At 41.5% G+C, this 18,484-nt stretch overlaps 1 protein-coding gene across 1 annotated transcript; it reads left to right on the forward strand.

Moving 5' to 3' along the window:
- The first annotated feature begins 1,129 nt into the window (after positions 1-1,129).
- Positions 1,130-18,412, forward strand: LOC137601760 (IgGFc-binding protein). Its single transcript, XM_068324136.1, has 22 exons — positions 1,130-1,197; positions 1,302-1,349; positions 4,449-5,696; positions 5,821-6,173; positions 6,323-6,902; positions 7,021-7,619; positions 7,718-8,282; positions 8,424-8,689; positions 8,774-9,115; positions 9,274-9,844; positions 9,958-10,157; positions 10,409-10,550; positions 10,675-11,003; positions 11,088-11,667; positions 11,758-12,356; positions 12,733-13,300; positions 14,759-15,351; positions 15,447-16,014; positions 16,101-16,300; positions 16,459-16,839; positions 16,963-17,249; positions 18,005-18,412. The coding sequence occupies exons 2-22, from the start codon at positions 1,304-1,306 to the stop codon at positions 18,012-18,014; spliced, it is 9,027 nt and encodes a 3,008-aa protein (XP_068180237.1). The 5' UTR covers positions 1,130-1,197; positions 1,302-1,303; the 3' UTR covers positions 18,015-18,412.
- Positions 18,413-18,484: the final 72 nt, after the last annotated feature.

Below are 18,484 nucleotides of genomic sequence, written 5' to 3' on the forward strand. Positions count from 1 at the left end.
TGTGTGTGTGTGTGTGTGTGTGTGTGTGTGTGTGTGTGTGTTTGTATGTGTAAAGCAAAAACAATTTTCCCACCTGAGGAATTAAAATTAATAACAAACTTCCTCTTTGTATGTCAACATAAATATTATTACAATACAGTGTAGCTAATTATTTTCTTCATAGGGTAGCACAGTGGCAAAGTTGGTAGCACTGTCGACTCTCAACAAGAAGTTTCCGGGTGGCTTCCTTTCTGTGTGGAGTCAGTATGTTCTCCTCATGTCTGTGTGCATTGTCCAGCTTCCTCCCACCAGCAGAAACATGCAGGTGAACTGATCACTGGCCATAGGTGTGTGTGTGTGTGTGTGTGTGAATGGTTGTTCGTCTTTCATGTAGCCCCACAATGCCCCATGAAAGATTTTTGTCTTCAAGAAAATTGATGAACAGATTTTCCTCCTAAAAATATAAATATGTATTCTTGTCTTTTGATAGAATTTACTGTGATAATGATGATGCTGACGATGATCATGATGATGATGACGATAATGATTATGATGATAATGATGATGATAGCAATATTAATACATTTTATATACAGTATATTTTTACATTCCTCAAAATGCAGTATTATCGAATTAGACTTTCTTCTTAGCGACTCTTGGGTAACTTTCGAGATAAGTTGTGTTTGTGGTCTTATCACTTTTTTTTCCTTGCCCAATCTGAAAAAGATAATATTATTTGGTTACACCAAAATACACACGTTTCTGTTCAATGATCAAAATTAACCTAGAACTGCCCTGTACAACACATATGTATTTTGGGTTTCATTTTCCCACTAAAAGCTATTTTTTTAAACAAAACTGTCTTTAATAACTATTTTAATAAAACTCTTACCTACAAATATTTACCTTTAACACAGTTCCAAGTTATTTAGCAGTTCATGTTGGGATCCTAGGTGTGGCACCTCTAAAACTACATCAATGATTCATCATATACAGTATGTTGTTGGCATTGGTCATAGCACTACTGTCAACATACAGCAGAGAATACTATTCATTGCCAAGTTCTGCCTTAATTTGTTTTAGAGGAAGGGAATTGTTTTTTCAAAGCCATACCACATTGTGTTTAAGGTTGTGATTGGTCAGTGCTGCAGTACATCAGAGTATATTAAAGGATGGAAGTGTAAAAATAAAAGTCTTCATACTAAAGCACCATAGCAGGTAAGCATGATTCAGATATATTGTGTGTTAGGCCAAATTTATTGTTCAAATGATGTAAATTGCCAATATGTCTGTAAATAAAAAGACGGATTTGTGTCTTTCAGTCATGAGGACCCTGTTGTTGCTTTGTGCATTGGGGGCCTCATTCATCTGTAAGCATATTTTTTCATTTTATTCTGTTGTTTGTTTGTTTTGTTTTTTTCTTTAAATTGTGGCAGATCTCACCTGAATGTTTTTAATTTCTGCATGACATATATGCTCATCATCTGACTCAATTTGTCATGAAGTTTATTTAACCTGGCTAAAACATAGCAGTAGCAAAGAAACTTCATTCTTTACTAACTAAAAAGTCCTGCAAACAATTAACAGCTATTAATTGTTTGCCGCCAAGGTGGCACGGTGGCGCAGTGGTTAGCGCTGCCGCCTCACAACACGGCGGACCCGGGTTCGAGTCCCGCAGAGTTCACATGCTCTCCCCGTGTCTGTGTGGGTTCTCTCCAGTTTCTCCGGCTTCCTCCCATCTCCAAAAGCTTGATTGATTGGTTGATTGGCCATTCCAAATTGCCCGTAGGAGTGAATGTGTGTGTGAGTGGTTGTATGTCTTTGTGTGTGCCTCGCAGTGCACTGGCGTCGTGCCCGGAGTGTCCCCCGCCTCACGCCCTATGTCACTGGGATAGGCTCCAGCTCCCCCTGACCTGCTGCGGCGGATACAGCGGTGGTGATATGAAAATGACTGACTGACTAGCTTACCCCAATTAGTCTCAGCAGCATTCCTTGAAATGTTACTCAGAATTTCTCAGTGGGACATGCAGCCAAGTGACTACCAAATTTCAAACTGTCAGCATCATCACTTTAGAGAATTATGGTTCAGCCACACCACAGGTTTTTTTTTGTGTGAAGCAGAGTCTTAAACAGATGAATAATGTGAGTGTACCATGCATAAAGAAAGCCGTTTAATTTTAAATGTCTTTTCTTGGGGATAGTATTTGCTGCTTTCAACAAGGGGCAGCGTAATCTAACTTCCCCAGGTCTAGAGTGAGCCAAGACAATATTTTTTTCACAGCAGAGGCACATATTGATAGTATTAACAGATATTTATATTTTTTCAATTAAATAATTATATTGTCTGTACAAGGAACTTGCTGTCAAGAAAAGCCCAAGTGACTATAATTTTAACCTCTGATGCTAATGCTAGTTATCAAGTTTGAAAGCAATCCAACATTTGTTCCTGCTTTCTGAACATTGAAACACTCGTATATGTTTTTCTTTGGTGTCGTATTGATTCTTTGTATCATACATGAGGAAGTCTCAATGCCAAGTTCTGTGTTAGCAGTCTGAGAAGCCTTTATCTGTCTTGAACGTGTTACAGTGAATTTGGAGCGACAATAGCAGAGACTGGGTTAACGACTGCCATTAGTGTTCACCTACAGGGTGCCAGTGGAAATTGGACTACTATTGGTCGAAGAAGGAGAGGAGGAAAGTGTGTTCATAGGAAGAGAGACAAGAGGAACGCCAAAAGTATAGGGCTTAGAGTAGGGACGTTGAATTTGGAGCTATGACAGGAAAAGGTAGAGAGTTAGTTGATATGATGCAGAGGAGGAAGGTAGACATACTGTGTGTCCAGGAGACCAGGTGGAAAGGTAGCAAAGTCAGAAGTTTAGGAGCAGGGTTCAAGTTGTTCTATCATGGTGTAGATAGGAAGAGAAATGGAGTAGGAGTTATCTTGAAGGAGGAGTTTGTGAGGAATGTCCTGGAGGTAAAAAAGAGTGTCAGATAGAGTGATGAATCTGAAGCTAGAAATCTAAGGTGTGATGTCCAACATTGTTAGTGGGTATGCTCCACAGGTAAGATGTGAGCTGGAGGAGAAGGAGAAATTCTGGATGGACTTTGATGAAGTGATGCAGAGCATACCTAGAAGTTGTCATTGGTGCAGACTTCAATGGACATGTTGGTGCAGGAAACAGAGGTGATAAGGAGGTGTTGGGCAGGTTTGGTATCCAGGAGAGGAATGCAGAAGGACAGATGGTGGTTGACTTTGCAAAAAGGATGGAAATGGCTATAGTGAATACTTTCTTCCAGAAGAGACAGGAATATAGGGTGACCTATAAGGGTGTATGTAGTAGCACCCAAGTAGACTATATCTTGTGTAGACGGTGTAATCTGAAGGAGTTCAGTGACTGCAAAGTAGTGGTAGGCGAGAGTGTGGCCAAACAGCATAGGATGGTGATGTGTAGGATGAATCTGGTGGTGAAGAAGAGGAAGAGGGCAAAGGCAGAGCAGAGGATGAAATGGTGGAAGCTGAAAAAGGAAGAGTATTGCATTACTTTTAGGAAGGAGTTATGACATGCTCTGTGTGGTCAGGTGGTGCAGGATAGAACAGGTAGAGAAAAGTGTCAGGTGTGATAGAAGAGTTTCAGCTAAAATGAAAGGAAAGTTGTACAAAACTGTGGTGAGACCAGCGATGTTGTTTGGTCTCGAGACAGTGTCACTGAGGAGAAGACAGGAGACAGAGCTGGAGGTAGCAGAGATGAAGATGCTGAGGTTCCCTTCGGGAGTGACCAGGAAGGATAGGATCAGGAATGAGTACATCAGAGGGACAGCACATGTTAGAGGTTTTGGAGATGAAGTCAGAGAGGCCAGACTGAGATGGTTTGGACATGTCCAGAGGAGAGATAGTGAATATATTGGTAGAAGTAGCTGAGTTTTGAACTGTCAGTTAGGAGGCCTAGAGGAAGTCCAAAGAGGAGGTTTATGGATGGAAGTTTTCATGTTCTGCCCTTGTCTGCATAGATTTTCTGATTTTCTCCCACCAAAAACATGTGATTTATGTAATACCAAATTGTCTGTACATGTGTATGTTTGTCCTTTGTGTGGCCCAGTGATGGATAGATGGATGGATGGATGGATGGATGGATGGATGGATGGATGGATGGATGGATGGATGAATAGTCGTCATAGCAAAAACTAAGTTTGCCAAGAATACATTTTTGGAAGTTTCCAAAACACCAAAAACTCAGCAGGATAAACTATTCTTGAGGAGGCATTAAGAAAGGGCAGTTGCAAAGAATGGAACAAGGCACACGCTAGAAAAAAGTTACAATTAATGTAATACATTCACAAATTCATTTTCCTCTACATTTTTGGAGTTCCTCTGAAATATGGTTTCATAACTCACTACTTCATTTTAAGCACCATGAAGTCATCTTCATTTGACTCTTTGTTTTTCTGTTTCTCCTTTTCCCCTTCTTCAGGTCCAGCTAGTGCTGGAGTGCTAGGGAGGGAGTTTGTTGTGACATTCATGGAGAATTTTAAGTGGCACTGGCCCTATAGTGGTTCTCATCTTCAGATATACATCACTGCTGTTCAGGCTAATACAAAAGTGACTGTCCAAGTTCCTCCTTTAAAGTTTAGGAAAGAAAAAACTCTAAATGTTGGAGAAAGGGTAATCATTGACCTCCCCAAAGAAGTGGAGTTGTCTGGCAGCAAAAAGTCCCCCAACACAGTACACATTGAAGCCTCAGCAGATGTGTCTGTAAGTTCCTTGAACTTCAAAAAATTCACAGCGGACAACTCATTGGTGTATCCCACATCTGAATGGGGCACAGAATATTTCATCCTTACACCAACTTCCGGTCCTTTTTCAACTTGTGGAGAGTTTGCTGTGACAAATGGAAAAGAGCGCAATAACGTGGAGATTTTCCCTAAAGGCATAATCAAATTCCAGGGCAGTATCTATGGGAATCACAAAAAACTGGTAATAGCCCTGGAGCCATATGAGAGTGTCCAGATTCAGAGCCACTATGATCTATCTGGCACTAGAATTACCTCCCAGCTCCCTGTTGCTGTTCTAACAGGTCACAGTTGCACCTGGCGCTTCTCAAAATGTAATCACGTCTATGAACAGCTACTGCCAGTAGGCAAGTGGGGCTCCAAATTCATGGTGCCTCCCCTGAGTTTCCAGACAAAATATGACCTTGTCTTCATTATAGCCTCTCAACCCACTCAAGTGAATGTCAGAAATGGTCCCAGGAAAGAAGTTATTCATTTGTCCAGGGGAGATGTGAAGGAGTTAAGATACATCAAGCCTCATACATTATACATTGAGTCGAATCATGGCATTCAGGTTATCATGCTATTCAATGGACGTACTTATAACATATTCAGATACATTGACCCTTTCATGATGACCATTCTTCCCACGGACCGCTTCTGCACCTCCTATTCACTAGAGGCTCTGAACGACTTTGAAAACAAAGCCCTTATTGTAGCAAAGACCAACGCAATTGAAAGGTTGCTTATCGATGGTAGGGAGCTGCCCCGTGACATCCGGTGGAATGCGGTTCCTGAAACAGATTTCTCTTGGGTGGAGATATCCTACACTAAAACATCTGGCAGTAGTAGACATACAATGTCCACATCTGGTCCTCCCTTTGCTCTCTACGGTGTAGGAGTCAGCCAGATGAATGGCTATGGTTCCCCAGCACAGTGTTTACGGCCAGGTAAGTCCATAAATTCTAGATGTTTAAGAATTTGAATTATCTTATTCTTGGTGGAGTGTTCTGTTAGAGAGAGGGGAACTGTAATGATTTGTGAATAAGCTGTGTATTTTTCACTTTTTATCAGGAGCTGGTTCCCCGAACTGCAGCAGCATCACCTGTAGTCCTAATGAGGTGTGTGAGATGAAAGGTGAATACCCCTCCTGTGTCCCCAAACCAGTGGGGGAGAAGCCTGGCACTTGCTGGGCCATAGGAGATCCACATTATAGTACTTTTGATGGGCGCCGCTATAACTTTATGGGCACCTGCACATATATCATTGCTAAAAACTGCGGAAAGGATGATCATCTTCAAGATTTTGAGGTCCTTGCCCAAAATGAGAACAGAGGAAATCCCAGGGTGTCATATGTTGGCCTGGTCACCCTAAGGGTGTATGGCCTCACAATCACAATAGTTCGGTCAGAAACAGGTCGTGTGAGGGTAAGGTTTTATTTTTCTCTTTGTCAATTTTTTTTTCAAATATCCCAATTTAAAAAGTAATGTTAAGTTCAGTTGATCAGAAATATCTTTGTATCAATTCAAAAAATTATGACTGATGCACTGTAATATTTCTTTTATCTTTTGTTCAGATTGACAACAGCCTGTCAAGTTTGCCTGTGCGCTTGAACAACGAAAAACTGTTTATGTTTCATAGTGGCCGCTCTGTGGTCATTGAGACTGAATTTGGTCTGACCGTTCGTTATGACTGGGAACATTCTCTTGTGGTGACTCTGTCTGGCAGTTATGCCGGTAAGACTTGTGGGCTCTGTGGTAACTTCAATGGCAACCCCAATGATGATTTCACCACACCCTCTGGCACACTGGCCAGTGGGGTTGTAGCCTTTGGGCAGAGCTGGAAGGTACAAGGGATTGTGAAAGATGCTCTGTGCAAAGATGACTGTGTGGGTGGTTGTGATAGATGTGAACACAGCCTAATGAAGAAGTGGGAGGGTGAATTGTTTTGCGGGCTCATTACACGTATATTAGATGGACCATTCAGAAAATGTCATGCCATCATTGACCCACAAATATATCTGGAGAACTGTAAATATGATGTATGCATGGGAGGAGGTCTTACACTTTTCCTGTGCAGAGCACTGGAAGCTTACACTGACGCCTGCCAGATTGCAGGGATTGAGGTCTATGATTGGAGGAAGATTGCTCGATGCCGTAAGTAGTTATTTTATTTGTGTGCTTTAAATTTATGTTTTTTGTAAAAAACTCTATTTCTTGACAATTTGTGCTTCCAAGCATTTACAAGACATAATTCTTTCTCTTCTCTCTAAAGCTGTTAAATGTCCAGCCAACAGCCATTATGAGCATTGTGGCAGTGCCTGTCCTGCTACTTGTTCTGACCCTGATGCTCCATCCAAGTGCAAACATTCATGTGTCCAGACTTGCACTTGTGACAATGGCTTTGTTATGAGTGGAAATGAGTGTGTACCTGCCGCTCGGTGTGGTTGTACCCATGACGGTCGATACATCCCTGCTGGAGAATCATTCTGGTCTGACAAAAACTGTCAGAAATGGTGTACATGCAAAGGAGGAAACAGGGCTATAGAGTGCCAAAATAAAGGCTGTGGCAAAGGAATGAAATGCCAGGTGGTTCAGGGAATAAGAAAGTGCCAAGCAATCTCTGAAAGCACCTGCCATGCCACAGGTGACCCCCATTATAAGACCTTTGACAAAAAAAGATTTGACTTCCAAGGCACATGTGTATACCAACTGGTTGGACTGTGTTCCAAGAGAACAGATTTGGTGCCCTTTCAAGTACTGGTACAAAATGATCACCGGGGCACAAAGGCAGTTTCCTTCACCAAGTTAGTGCAGATCAAAATTCACTCCATCAATATTATCATTACAACTACTCACAAGGGCATGATCCTGGTAAGAGAAATGCATTTATTTATTTTCTTTTGGTCAATTTCATATTCATATATTGTTATATTTGGAATTTGAATATGCTGTTGTTTGCTCTTCTAAAGGTAAATGATGAGCTGGTCAACCTGCCTTCAGACCTGGATGGACAGATATTTGTACGTAATAGTGGAACATTTGCTGTTGTCACAACAACCTTTGGTCTTAAAGTAGCATTCAACTGGATCAGTGCTGTGTTTGTAACATTGCCAAGCAATTACATGGAAGCTGTTTGTGGGCTCTGTGGAAACTACAATGGCAATCCCAAGGATGATATGATTCCAAAGAATGGTGGTACACCTGTATCCGCTGCAAAATTTGGTTCCAGCTGGCAAGTGGCCAAGATCCCAGGCTGTGTTGAAGGCTGTAAAGGAAAGTGTCCAGACTGCGACATTAATCAGAAGATTCAGTATGAAAAAGGAGATTTCTGTGGGATCTTAAGTGACTCCAAAGGACCTTTCCGTGACTGCCATGCTAAGTTGGACCCAGAGGGTTACTTTCAAGACTGTGTCTTTGATGTGTGCCTGTATAAAGGCAGAAGGGATGTGCTGTGTCAGGCTATTACGTCATACACATCTGCATGCCAGGCTGTGGGGGCCAAAATATACAGCTGGAGAACCCGTGACTTCTGTGGTGAGAAATTCAATCATTCTTATGAAAATATTTACATGAATTGTAAATTGAACATAAATTATGTGATGTAGAACTGTGCTGAAGATGTATAATTTTAATCATATACAGAATAAAAAATTGACATTGTCCTCTTGTTTACAGCTCTCAAGTGTCCAGTCAACAGCCACTATGAAATTTGTCCAGCGTCCTGTCCTGCATCTTGTTCTAGTCTGATCTCTGCTCAAGACTGTCAAGATTATTGTACGGAGAGCTGCTCTTGTGACGAGGGCTACATCCTCAGTGGAACAGTCTGTGTTTCACTCTCAGAGTGTGGCTGTCTGTATGAAGGCCGTTACTACAACAGTGGCCAAGTGTTTTATCCCAATCAACAGTGTCAAGAGGAATGCCAGTGTGTCCAAAATGGAGAGGTGAACAGTAATGTTGATAATCACAAAAAACCTTAGTAGAAAAAATGTTTAAGGATTTTAAAACACTTTCCTTTTGTTTCTCAGGTTGTCTGCAAGCCATTCACATGCGGCCCCAATGAGAAATGTGAAATTCAGAATGGTTTTCAAAAATGCCAACCTGTTGGTAAGGCTGTGTGCAGGGCCTCTGGGGACCCCCATTACACCTCTTTTGATGGGAGAAAATTTGATTTCCAAGGCACCTGCACCTATACATTAACTAAGAGCTGTGGCCTGGACGGCACCCACCTCACGCCCTTTTCGGTACGGGTGGAAAATGTGAAGTGGGACAGGATGCGGGGAAAAAAAGTGGTTTCTGTCACCAAGCTGGTTGCTGTCCTGGTTTACGACTACACTCTCATCCTGACTAAAAATACGTTTGGAGTTGTGGTAAGCAATGACACTTCTTTCGAATAAAGTTTGATATTTGAAACACTTAATTCATTTAATATGTGGAGCTGAATTGTAAAACTAGCTTATGAATCATATTTTTGATGCTCTTATCATTATTTATAATTCTTAAAATAATACTTCTGACTCTTTTTCAGGTAAATGGAATATTTAACAATCTTCCTCTGAATCTTAATGATGGTGCAGTGATGGCCTTCCAAGAAGGCAGGCGTTATGTTATTTCAACAAATTTTGGACTGGTGGTTACATATGACCTGGTTTATGATGTTACAGTCACAGTTCCCGGAAATTATCGTGGTAAAGTCTGTGGCCTGTGTGGCAATTATAATGGAAACAAAAATGATGACTTCCAAATGCCCGACAAAAAACTCGCCAAAAATGTCAATACCTTTGGAAATAAATGGAAGGTCAATATTCCTGGAAGATGTGGAAATGGCTGTGCAGGGCAAAGCTGTCCCAAATGTAAACCAGCTCACACGGCTGTGTTTTCAAATTCGGATTACTGTGGCGCTGTTACAGCACCTAAAGGTCCTTTTGCAGACTGCCATAGTAAAGTGAACCCACAGCCATACTTTAATGACTGTGTGTTTGATTTGTGTGCTTCCAACGGTGATGAAAAGGTGCTATGTGATAGCTTAGCAGCCTATGCCTTCAGTTGTCACTTGGCAGGAGTAGATGTCAAAAATTGGAGGACAGCTTCATTCTGTCGTAAGTGAAATTCCACCAAATTCCACTCTCATTCTCATATTCCATACTGTTTTTATTGTACTGTATTTATTAGTGGCAATAAGACCTGTTCCTTGTCTTATAATTTATTTCAGCAATTAAATGCCCAGCCAACAGTCACTATGAGGTGTGTGCAGACATATGTTCCTCATCCTGTGAGGGCCTCATAGACATTGTCCAATGTTCCACCAGCTGTACAGAGGGCTGTGAATGTAATGAGGGCTTTGTATTCAATGGACAGTCATGTGTACAAGTGCATGAGTGTGGCTGCTATGATGGTGGAAGAACTTTTAAGGTACGGTTCAGTATCTCAGTTGATGCACAAATTCCAGCTTGTCAGAATCTCAGTAGTTCATGCAATATCCTTAACAACATTCATGCTTACATAAGATTAAGTTGCCAATGAAGGCATGAAATGTGGATATAAGCAGCTTGCTTACATTTATGTTTGTTTTTTTAATAAACTGAGATAATAGGCAGTAATTTAACTGCAATGTGCCTTGTTTATTTTTTTTCCTTATCTAATGAGCCTGATCTATGTCACAGCCTAATGAAGTGGTGTATGAGAAAGACTGTAACACCAAATGTACCTGCACTCCAGCAAAAGGTCTTGTCTGTGAAGAGCATTCCTGCCCTGGAGGCACCAAATGCTTGATCAAGAAAGGAATTAGGGCATGTTACAGCACAGGCAAGACACAAATACTGTCGATATGTATAAGCTTTAACAATAACATATAATGAATTCTCAAAAATCAAATAAATTCACAATTTATTTTTCCTACTGATGTTCCTTTTGTGTTCATTTCATCTAGATCCTTGCAAGGATGCCAATTGCAGAGTGAAAGAGAAGTGCCGTGTTGAGAAGGGTGAAGCTCTCTGTGTGCCTGAGTACACAGGGATCTGTTGGGCGTGGGGTGACCCCCACTACCACACATTTGATGGTTACAACTTTAACTTCCAAGGCACCTGCAAGTATGTCATCTCCAAGACATGTGGAAATCTGGCTGGTCTAGTGCCATTCTCAGTCACTGAAAGGAATGATAACCGGGGAAACACAGTCGTTTCGTATGTCAGAGAGGTGGATGTGGATGTTTATGGGTACACCATCACAGTCCAAAAGAGCCAAATTGGTCGAGTCATGGTAAGATGTTACTCTATTGACCAGTCTGTTTGACCTGTATTTCAATTTGCATACTGTAAACATTGTTTGATTACATTCCTTCAGGTGAATGGGGATCTGTTAAATCTTCCTGTGGAACTAGGAGAGGGTGAAGTGTCAGTGTTTCAGCATGGTCACACTGCAATGATAAAGACAGACTTTGGCCTCATTGTTTCCTATGATTGGAACTGGGAACTGGTCATTAAACTGCCGAGCAGCTACTATGGTGCTGTATGTGGTCTGTGTGGGAACTTCAATGGTAACTCTCGTGATGAGCTCCAAAATCCTGAGGGCAAAGCTGTCTCTTCAGTGATAGAGTGGGGCAAAAGCTGGCAAACACCTGAACAGAATAATGACCATCCTTGCTGGGATACTTGTGAGAAAAATTGTCCTACTTGTGATGGCATCCAGAGTAAGATCTATGAGACTGAGGCTTTTTGTGGGGCCCTCACAGCTAAGTCTGGAAACATTTTCAAGAAATGCCATGTAAAATTAGACCCCCAGGCTTTCATGAACAGTTGTGTATATGATATGTGTATGAATGGGGGAGACAAAAAGATGCTGTGCCAAGCACTGGCATCCTATGATAAGCAATGTCGTGAGCATGGAATTATCATTCGGGGCTGGAGGAAAAAGTTCAACTGCCGTGAGTGCAAGAAGCATATTTGAATAAAACAATTTTGTCAGATAGGAAAGTATTTGTTTGTTAATCCTTTTAAATCTAATTTCTATCCAGCAATGAACTGTCAGCGTAACAGCCACTATGAAGACTGTGCCAGCCCATGCCAGCCATCCTGCCCCTTCCCTCAGAAAAAGGAGATATGCATTGGTGCCTGCGTAGAGACATGTGTTTGTGATAGGGGCTATGTCCTCAGTGCAGGTGTCTGTGTGCCGGCCAAAACATGCGGTTGTTCCTATCAGGGACACTACTATAAGCCAGGCCAGCACTTCTGGGCCGATGAGGCTTGCAGTCGCCTATGTGTATGTGATACCACTTTGAAGTTGGTGACGTGCCGCATGGCCTCTTGCGCAGCTAATGAGCAGTGCACCATACTGAATGGTGAGCGAGCCTGCCGAGCAATCAGTCACGCTACATGCTCAGCCTCAGGTGACCCACACTATCGGACTTTTGATGGCCTCAGGTTTAACTTCCAGGGTACATGTGAATATCAGCTGGTGGGACTATGCTCTCAGCAACCTGGGCTAGTCCCCTTTAAGGTGACTGTGCAGAATGACAACCGGGGAAGCAAGGCCGTGTCCTACACAAAGACAGTCATCTTTTCCATATATGGCGTTACCCTCACCATCAGTAGAGAACATCCTAACAAAGTACTAGTAAGTATGCATGTGGAGGTATGGATAATGTGATTTGATTAGAGATTCAATAGGTAATATAACACCGTTTTCACATGTCATTTTGCAGAGAAAAGTAATAGGGCACTGTATGTAGCTACAGCATTAAAAATAAATACATGAAAGAAGAGCCACATTCAAATGAGTGCATGATAACACCTTCTTTCATTATGCTTAATTTGAAATTCCCCTTTCTCTTCTACATATATATTTAATTGCATATTAAAATTTTGATCCGGGAAGACATAATTAAACTAAGCTTTTACTGCACATTGGAGTGGATTAGCAAGGGCAGCAGATTTATTAAATCTATAATCTCCTAAAAATATTCTTTACTCCCTCATTTTCTGTTCATCAGGTCAACGGACAGCTTGCCTGGTTACCAATGGTTTACAGTGCAGATCTAGTAGTTTTACTCAGTGGTAGGACAGCTGTAGTGGACACTGCCGCTGGTATTAAAGTGACCTATGACTGGCGGAGTACTGTGACTGTTACTCTGCCCAGCAACTACCAGGGTGTCGTCTGCGGTCTGTGTGGCAACTACAACAGCAAAGCTCAGGATGACCTGGCCATGCCAAACGGACAGCTCGCTAAAAATGGAGACAAGCTGGGGGACAGCTGGCAGGTGGCTGTGACACCAGGCTGTTCATCAGTCTGCCAGGGGCCATGGTGCCAGATCTGTTCAGAGTCTCAGAGGAAAGAGTTTGAAGCCCAGAGGCACTGTGGTATTATTGTTAACAAGCTGGGGCCTTTCAGAGATTGTCACAAGCATGTGGACCCTGCTCCTTACATGGAAGACTGCGTGTATGACGCATGTCAGTACCTAGGCCACCAAGGTACAGTCTGTGATGCAGTGGGAGTCTATGCCCAAGCCTGTCAGAGCCGGGGTATCAAAATTTACTCGTGGAGGCGAGAAGACTTCTGTCGTGAGTTTGTTTTCTTTGAGTCACTTGTTTTGTTTTCTTCATTTTATTTTATTTATTTATTCAATTTATTTTTCTTCTTTCCAGACATTTTATTACAACATATTTCACTTTCATCAGTATTGAAACATCATCAACAACATCCGAAAAGAAAAAAAAACGGGGTTAACGGGTAGAAGCCATTGGCTTGTAAGATTCCCGTCCCCTAAATTATCAACAAAACATCTCTCTCATTAGAATATGTAATCAACAAACTCAGACATTAAAAGTCTTCAACCAGCTCATATATTGAATTTTGACAGATGTTCATACCCTTATCCACTTCCAAATATTAGCCTTTTACCCTAGAGTATAACCATGTTTACATTCTTCATAGGAACACAAGGTTTGTGAACATCATGGATAGTCAAAACAAGAAGTTGACCTTGCCAGTGTTCTCCATAAGAATATAATGATCATATTGACCTCTTTCAGCAGACATTGTTTATACAAGAATTAACCAGTTTGTTGCAGACACTTTAACAGTTTCACATGGTATTATATTGTCAAAAGACATCAACATGCTCTTTAAAGTCTCAAAGTTAATGTTATCCCATGTTATCACAAATACATGTTTTTGTTTTTGTTTTTTTTGTTCATTAGTCCATGTTTCTGACATCAATGATGTTGATTTTTTTGGACTGTTCCATGAAATGCTTGACGTGTTTAAAATTGTAGAGGTCCAAATATTGAAGTGACTCTGTTGTACAGATCTTTGCTGTAGTAACAATTCTTGTCCGTCTTTATTGCTCATATTTCACCAACTCCCCTGCACTCCTGATCATCATTGTTTTCATCTGATGGCATGACTGAATTTTATCAGCATTGCAGGTGGTCTCCTACCTCTAGATGGTAATGGGTAACATGTCTCAATCTGGTCCGGATCTAGTTATCTCCACATCCCTCAGTTGAGAACTCACTTGTTGCTCCATAGATTCGATGTCAGCGCTAGCCACAGCATTTCTGTAATTCCTCGGCTTGATTTTGATTCCAGTGATGATCACATAATTTATGGGAATGCTTTGTTCCAAATAATCCATTCTTTGTTGTCCCTGTTCCAAGACAACAATTTTTCGGTCTTTTTCATCCATGTCTTTCTGCATTTTCTTCATTTTGTCCTTCATTTCTTCCAAGGCGTCTAGCAGCGGTTTTAGCTTTTCTGACCAACTTTTTATCAAAGTCACTCCCTAACTTATCAAAGTTGCTCTTTAACTCACTCTTTAATTCTTTCATAGAGACCATCTGGTCTTTAGTATCCTCCGATTTTCCTTTTGGTTTCGTCATTTTACAGAGAATAAGTGAGAGTCAGTCTGGGTATGAATTAGAGAGATAGCGACAACAGGAGACAGAAGAAAGACGTCTGCTCCCATTGACTTAACCATTCTCTTGTTTTTGTGTCCATCTTCCCATGCTATCCTACAGCAATGGCTTGTCCAGCTAACAGTCATTACACCCTGTGTGCCATTGGTTGTCTTCCCACCTGTGCCACTTTAACTGACCTGACCAAATGCAACAGGCCCTGTGCAGAAGGTTGTGAATGTGACCAAGGATATCTGCTGAGTGGGGGTACCTGTGTGCCCGTGAGAGACTGTGGTTGCTCTTATGAAGGTCACTACTACAGGAAAGGAGAGGTCTTCTACCCTGAAAACAAGTGTGTTGAAAAATGCACCTGTGGGGTCAATGGTGCAGTGTCTTGCAAAAAAACCAGGTGTCGTCCAGGAGAGACCTGTAAGATTATAAAAGGAGTGCAAGGCTGCCACCCTGAGGGATATGGCAAGTGTGTGGCCTCTGGTGATCCTCACTATATTTCCTTTGATGGAAGGAGGTTTGATTTTCAGGGTACCTGTGTCTATGTATTGGCCAAGACCTGTAATGAAGGTGATCTGATTCCATTCACTATAACTCAGGGCAATGAGAAGTATGGGAATGGAAAAGTTGCTGTTACAAGGTCAATAGCAGTGACAGTTTATGGCTACATCATTTATATCCAACAGAGAATGCCGTGGAAAGTCATTGTGAGTTTAACTTCTAAAAACTTTCAACAGTTTAGTTTGAATATGTATAATGATTTTTCTTAAAATGGTTCTGGTCTCATTCTACAACTGCCCAGGTGAATGATGAGCTTGTCACCCTGCCTCTTTCCCTGGATGATGGGCGTCTTAAAGTCACCCAGGAAGGTCGCAACATAATTGTCCGAACAGATTTTGGACTGACAGTCCTGTATGACACCGTCTATTATGTTGAGGTGATTGTGCCATCATCATACCAGGATAAAATGTGTGGTCTTTGTGGTAACTACAACAAGAAAACGATTGATGACTTCAGACTGCCCAGTGGCAGAGCAGAGAAAGTTGTTGAAAATTTTGGGAAGGCTTGGGTGGTGGACCTTCCTGGGAATGTGTGTGGGGGCTGTGGAGGACAGTGTCCCTTATGTGAGGAGGCCAAGGCCACCTTGTATGGAAAACCAGAACACTGTGGCATCATCAGTGAACCTAATGGGCCTTTTAAAGATTGTCACAGTAAAGTTGACCCAGCAGCATATGTGTCTCATTGTGTGTTTGATGTCTGCGCTATGGATGGCAACAAAGACACTCTGTGTGACAGTGTCCAGGCCTATGCTCTCGCCTGCCAAAGCGCAGGAGTGCGGATACAGCCATGGAGGAGTAATTCCTTCTGTCGTACGTTACACACACTAGCACTGTCCACGTGTTTTATACATTATAGTGCATGTGCACTGTCTTATGAATGTTCTCTTCTCCCGCAGCGGCTTCTTGCCCTCCACACAGTCATTATGAAGTGTGCGCAGACACCTGTGGTGGGTCATGTGCTAGCTTTATTTACCCAAATACTTGTTCTAGAAGCTGTTTTGAAGGATGCCAATGTGACGTAGGCTTTATTTTTGACGGATTCCAATGTGTTCCCATGGACAAATGTGGGTGTGTGCACGCTGGCAGATATCTGACGGTAAGATTTTACCAAAATTTGTCTTAGCTATCATGTATGTAACTCACAAGATAACACGCACATTCTCATAGCATTTTCACATTCATGAAGATGTAGGAGATCCAATTTGCACTAATTAGAAGAAATAATTTTATGCTTCAACTCATCTATGTTTCCAGGTTGGCGAAACAGTCGTGAGCAATGACTGTAAGTCCAAGTGTGTGTGTCAAGCCTCTGGTCTGGTGAAATGTGAAAAGTTTTCCTGTGTCGGTGGAGAAGTTTGTGGTATAAGAGATGGGCTCAGAGATTGCCATGTCAAGCAGGGCCACTGCAGTGTAAATGAAGTCGGTCATCTCACTACCTTTGATGGCATGACTGGAGCTATAGGCATTAAAGGTGCATTTGAGGTGGCCTCTCTGTGTGATGAGGCCGCAAAGCTGTGGTTCCGTGTGGTTGTGGATGTCAGAGTCTGCAGGAGAGGTGCACGTCCCGCTGTTGCTACGGTATATGTGTTCTTCAAGGAAACCACCATCGCTGTGAACAGCCAACACGTGGCATGGGTGAGAACAATGGGGAGAATAGAGAGCAACTTAAATGCTTAATCTTGTTAATGCCTTCATGTCGTTTTTTCTAAAAATTCTAATCGTTTTTTGTTCTTCTCTTCCATTATTCACATCATCCAGGTTAATGGCAGGAAAGTGTCTCTTCCCAGCAAAGTGATGAGTGATCTGACTGTCCATATCTCAGAGAGGTCTGTGATCATTGAGAGGGCTTCCGCTGTGAGGGTCACTTACTCCATTTCACAAGAAGTTATCATCACCATTGACAGTAGTCTATCTAGTAAAATGTGTGGCGCCTGTGGAAACTACAACAACAACTCCAAGGATGATATGAAGACTGCAGATGGAACAGTTACCACTGACGTGTCTGTGATTGTTGGCTCTTGGACTGCTGGGGACTTTTCTAAGTGGTGAGGATTTGTAGCAGTGTTGAATTTCCTCTGTATAAATTTAACAGGCAAAGATATAAAACTACATTTCAAACATTTATTATTTCAATAATAAGTTAAAAAAAAAAAACTCAAATATTTTAATCCTCTATTCTAGATGTAGTGGAAGCTTTAAACTTGAACCCTTTATTATGCAATTTGCAAACTTAATATAACCACTGAAATAATCAAGTACAGATCAGCATTAGATGGGACGGTGTTGTGACCATTCAACCGCTTATTCTCTTAACAGCAAGAACTAAACAAGGACTCCACTGAGTCCTTTTAAAGGAAAGAGAGTGTGGTTTTTAATTGCATTTGGTCCAATTTAATTAAGAAATGCCAGAGAATCCCCTATGGTAATTACTGATTAAAAAGCAGGTGAGGCTGACAGACATGGCCATCAAAAGCTACCAAGCTTGCAATCCAATCACCGCTTGTCATCCAAGGACACTTAAGACTCATTGGGGTGCAATATTAATTTGAGCCCTCATCTTTAGTTTTTTTTTCATCCTTAAGTTGATCCCCAAGAGAACCCAGTTTGTGCATCCTTATTGCTCTCTTCATTCAACATACGTAGAAACACAAGAAATGTACCTAAAGAATACTGGCTATTCCTGTGTGTTTGCAAGTGAATAACATGGCTTTCAGCAGTATTGTTTGTAATCTCTGAGATGTCTGTGTTAATGTAACTTTATTGCTCTATGACGATATTTTTTTTGTTTTTTTCATTTCAGTGGTCTGTAGTGATGGTTGCCCTGCAGCGATAGGAATCCTCTGGCTGTAGCTGATAAAATAGCTGCACAATGCAGCTTACATTCCTGCATTTTATCCCCATTAAACAGTATGAAGAGTAATTTGAAGTCATTTGGCTAAAATTGCCTGATTACAGTCGGTTTTACTCATCACAGTTCTTCCACTTAATTGTTGTAGGGTTTGGGTTGTTTCCTGGCATTACATTCCTCCTTTGTTCAGCAGAAAAATGTCTCATTCTTGACCAACGTCTCCATCTAGAGGACAACGACATTATCGCATCACTTTTACACGGAAACCTATCATGTCTACAGTTTAAAATGTATACATATTGATACGAGTTACTCGGTATATTATCCTTACTGAGCTCACTAATAAACATACTTGCATGACACTTGTGATATTTATTTGTTCTTCTGCAAACCAAAGAGAGCTGCATTCCAGTCCTGATTAAAAAAAGATGA

Source organism: Antennarius striatus, chromosome 9 (genome assembly GCF_040054535.1).
Source record: "Antennarius striatus isolate MH-2024 chromosome 9, ASM4005453v1, whole genome shotgun sequence".
NCBI classification, from domain to species: Eukaryota; Metazoa; Chordata; class Actinopteri; order Lophiiformes; family Antennariidae; genus Antennarius; species Antennarius striatus.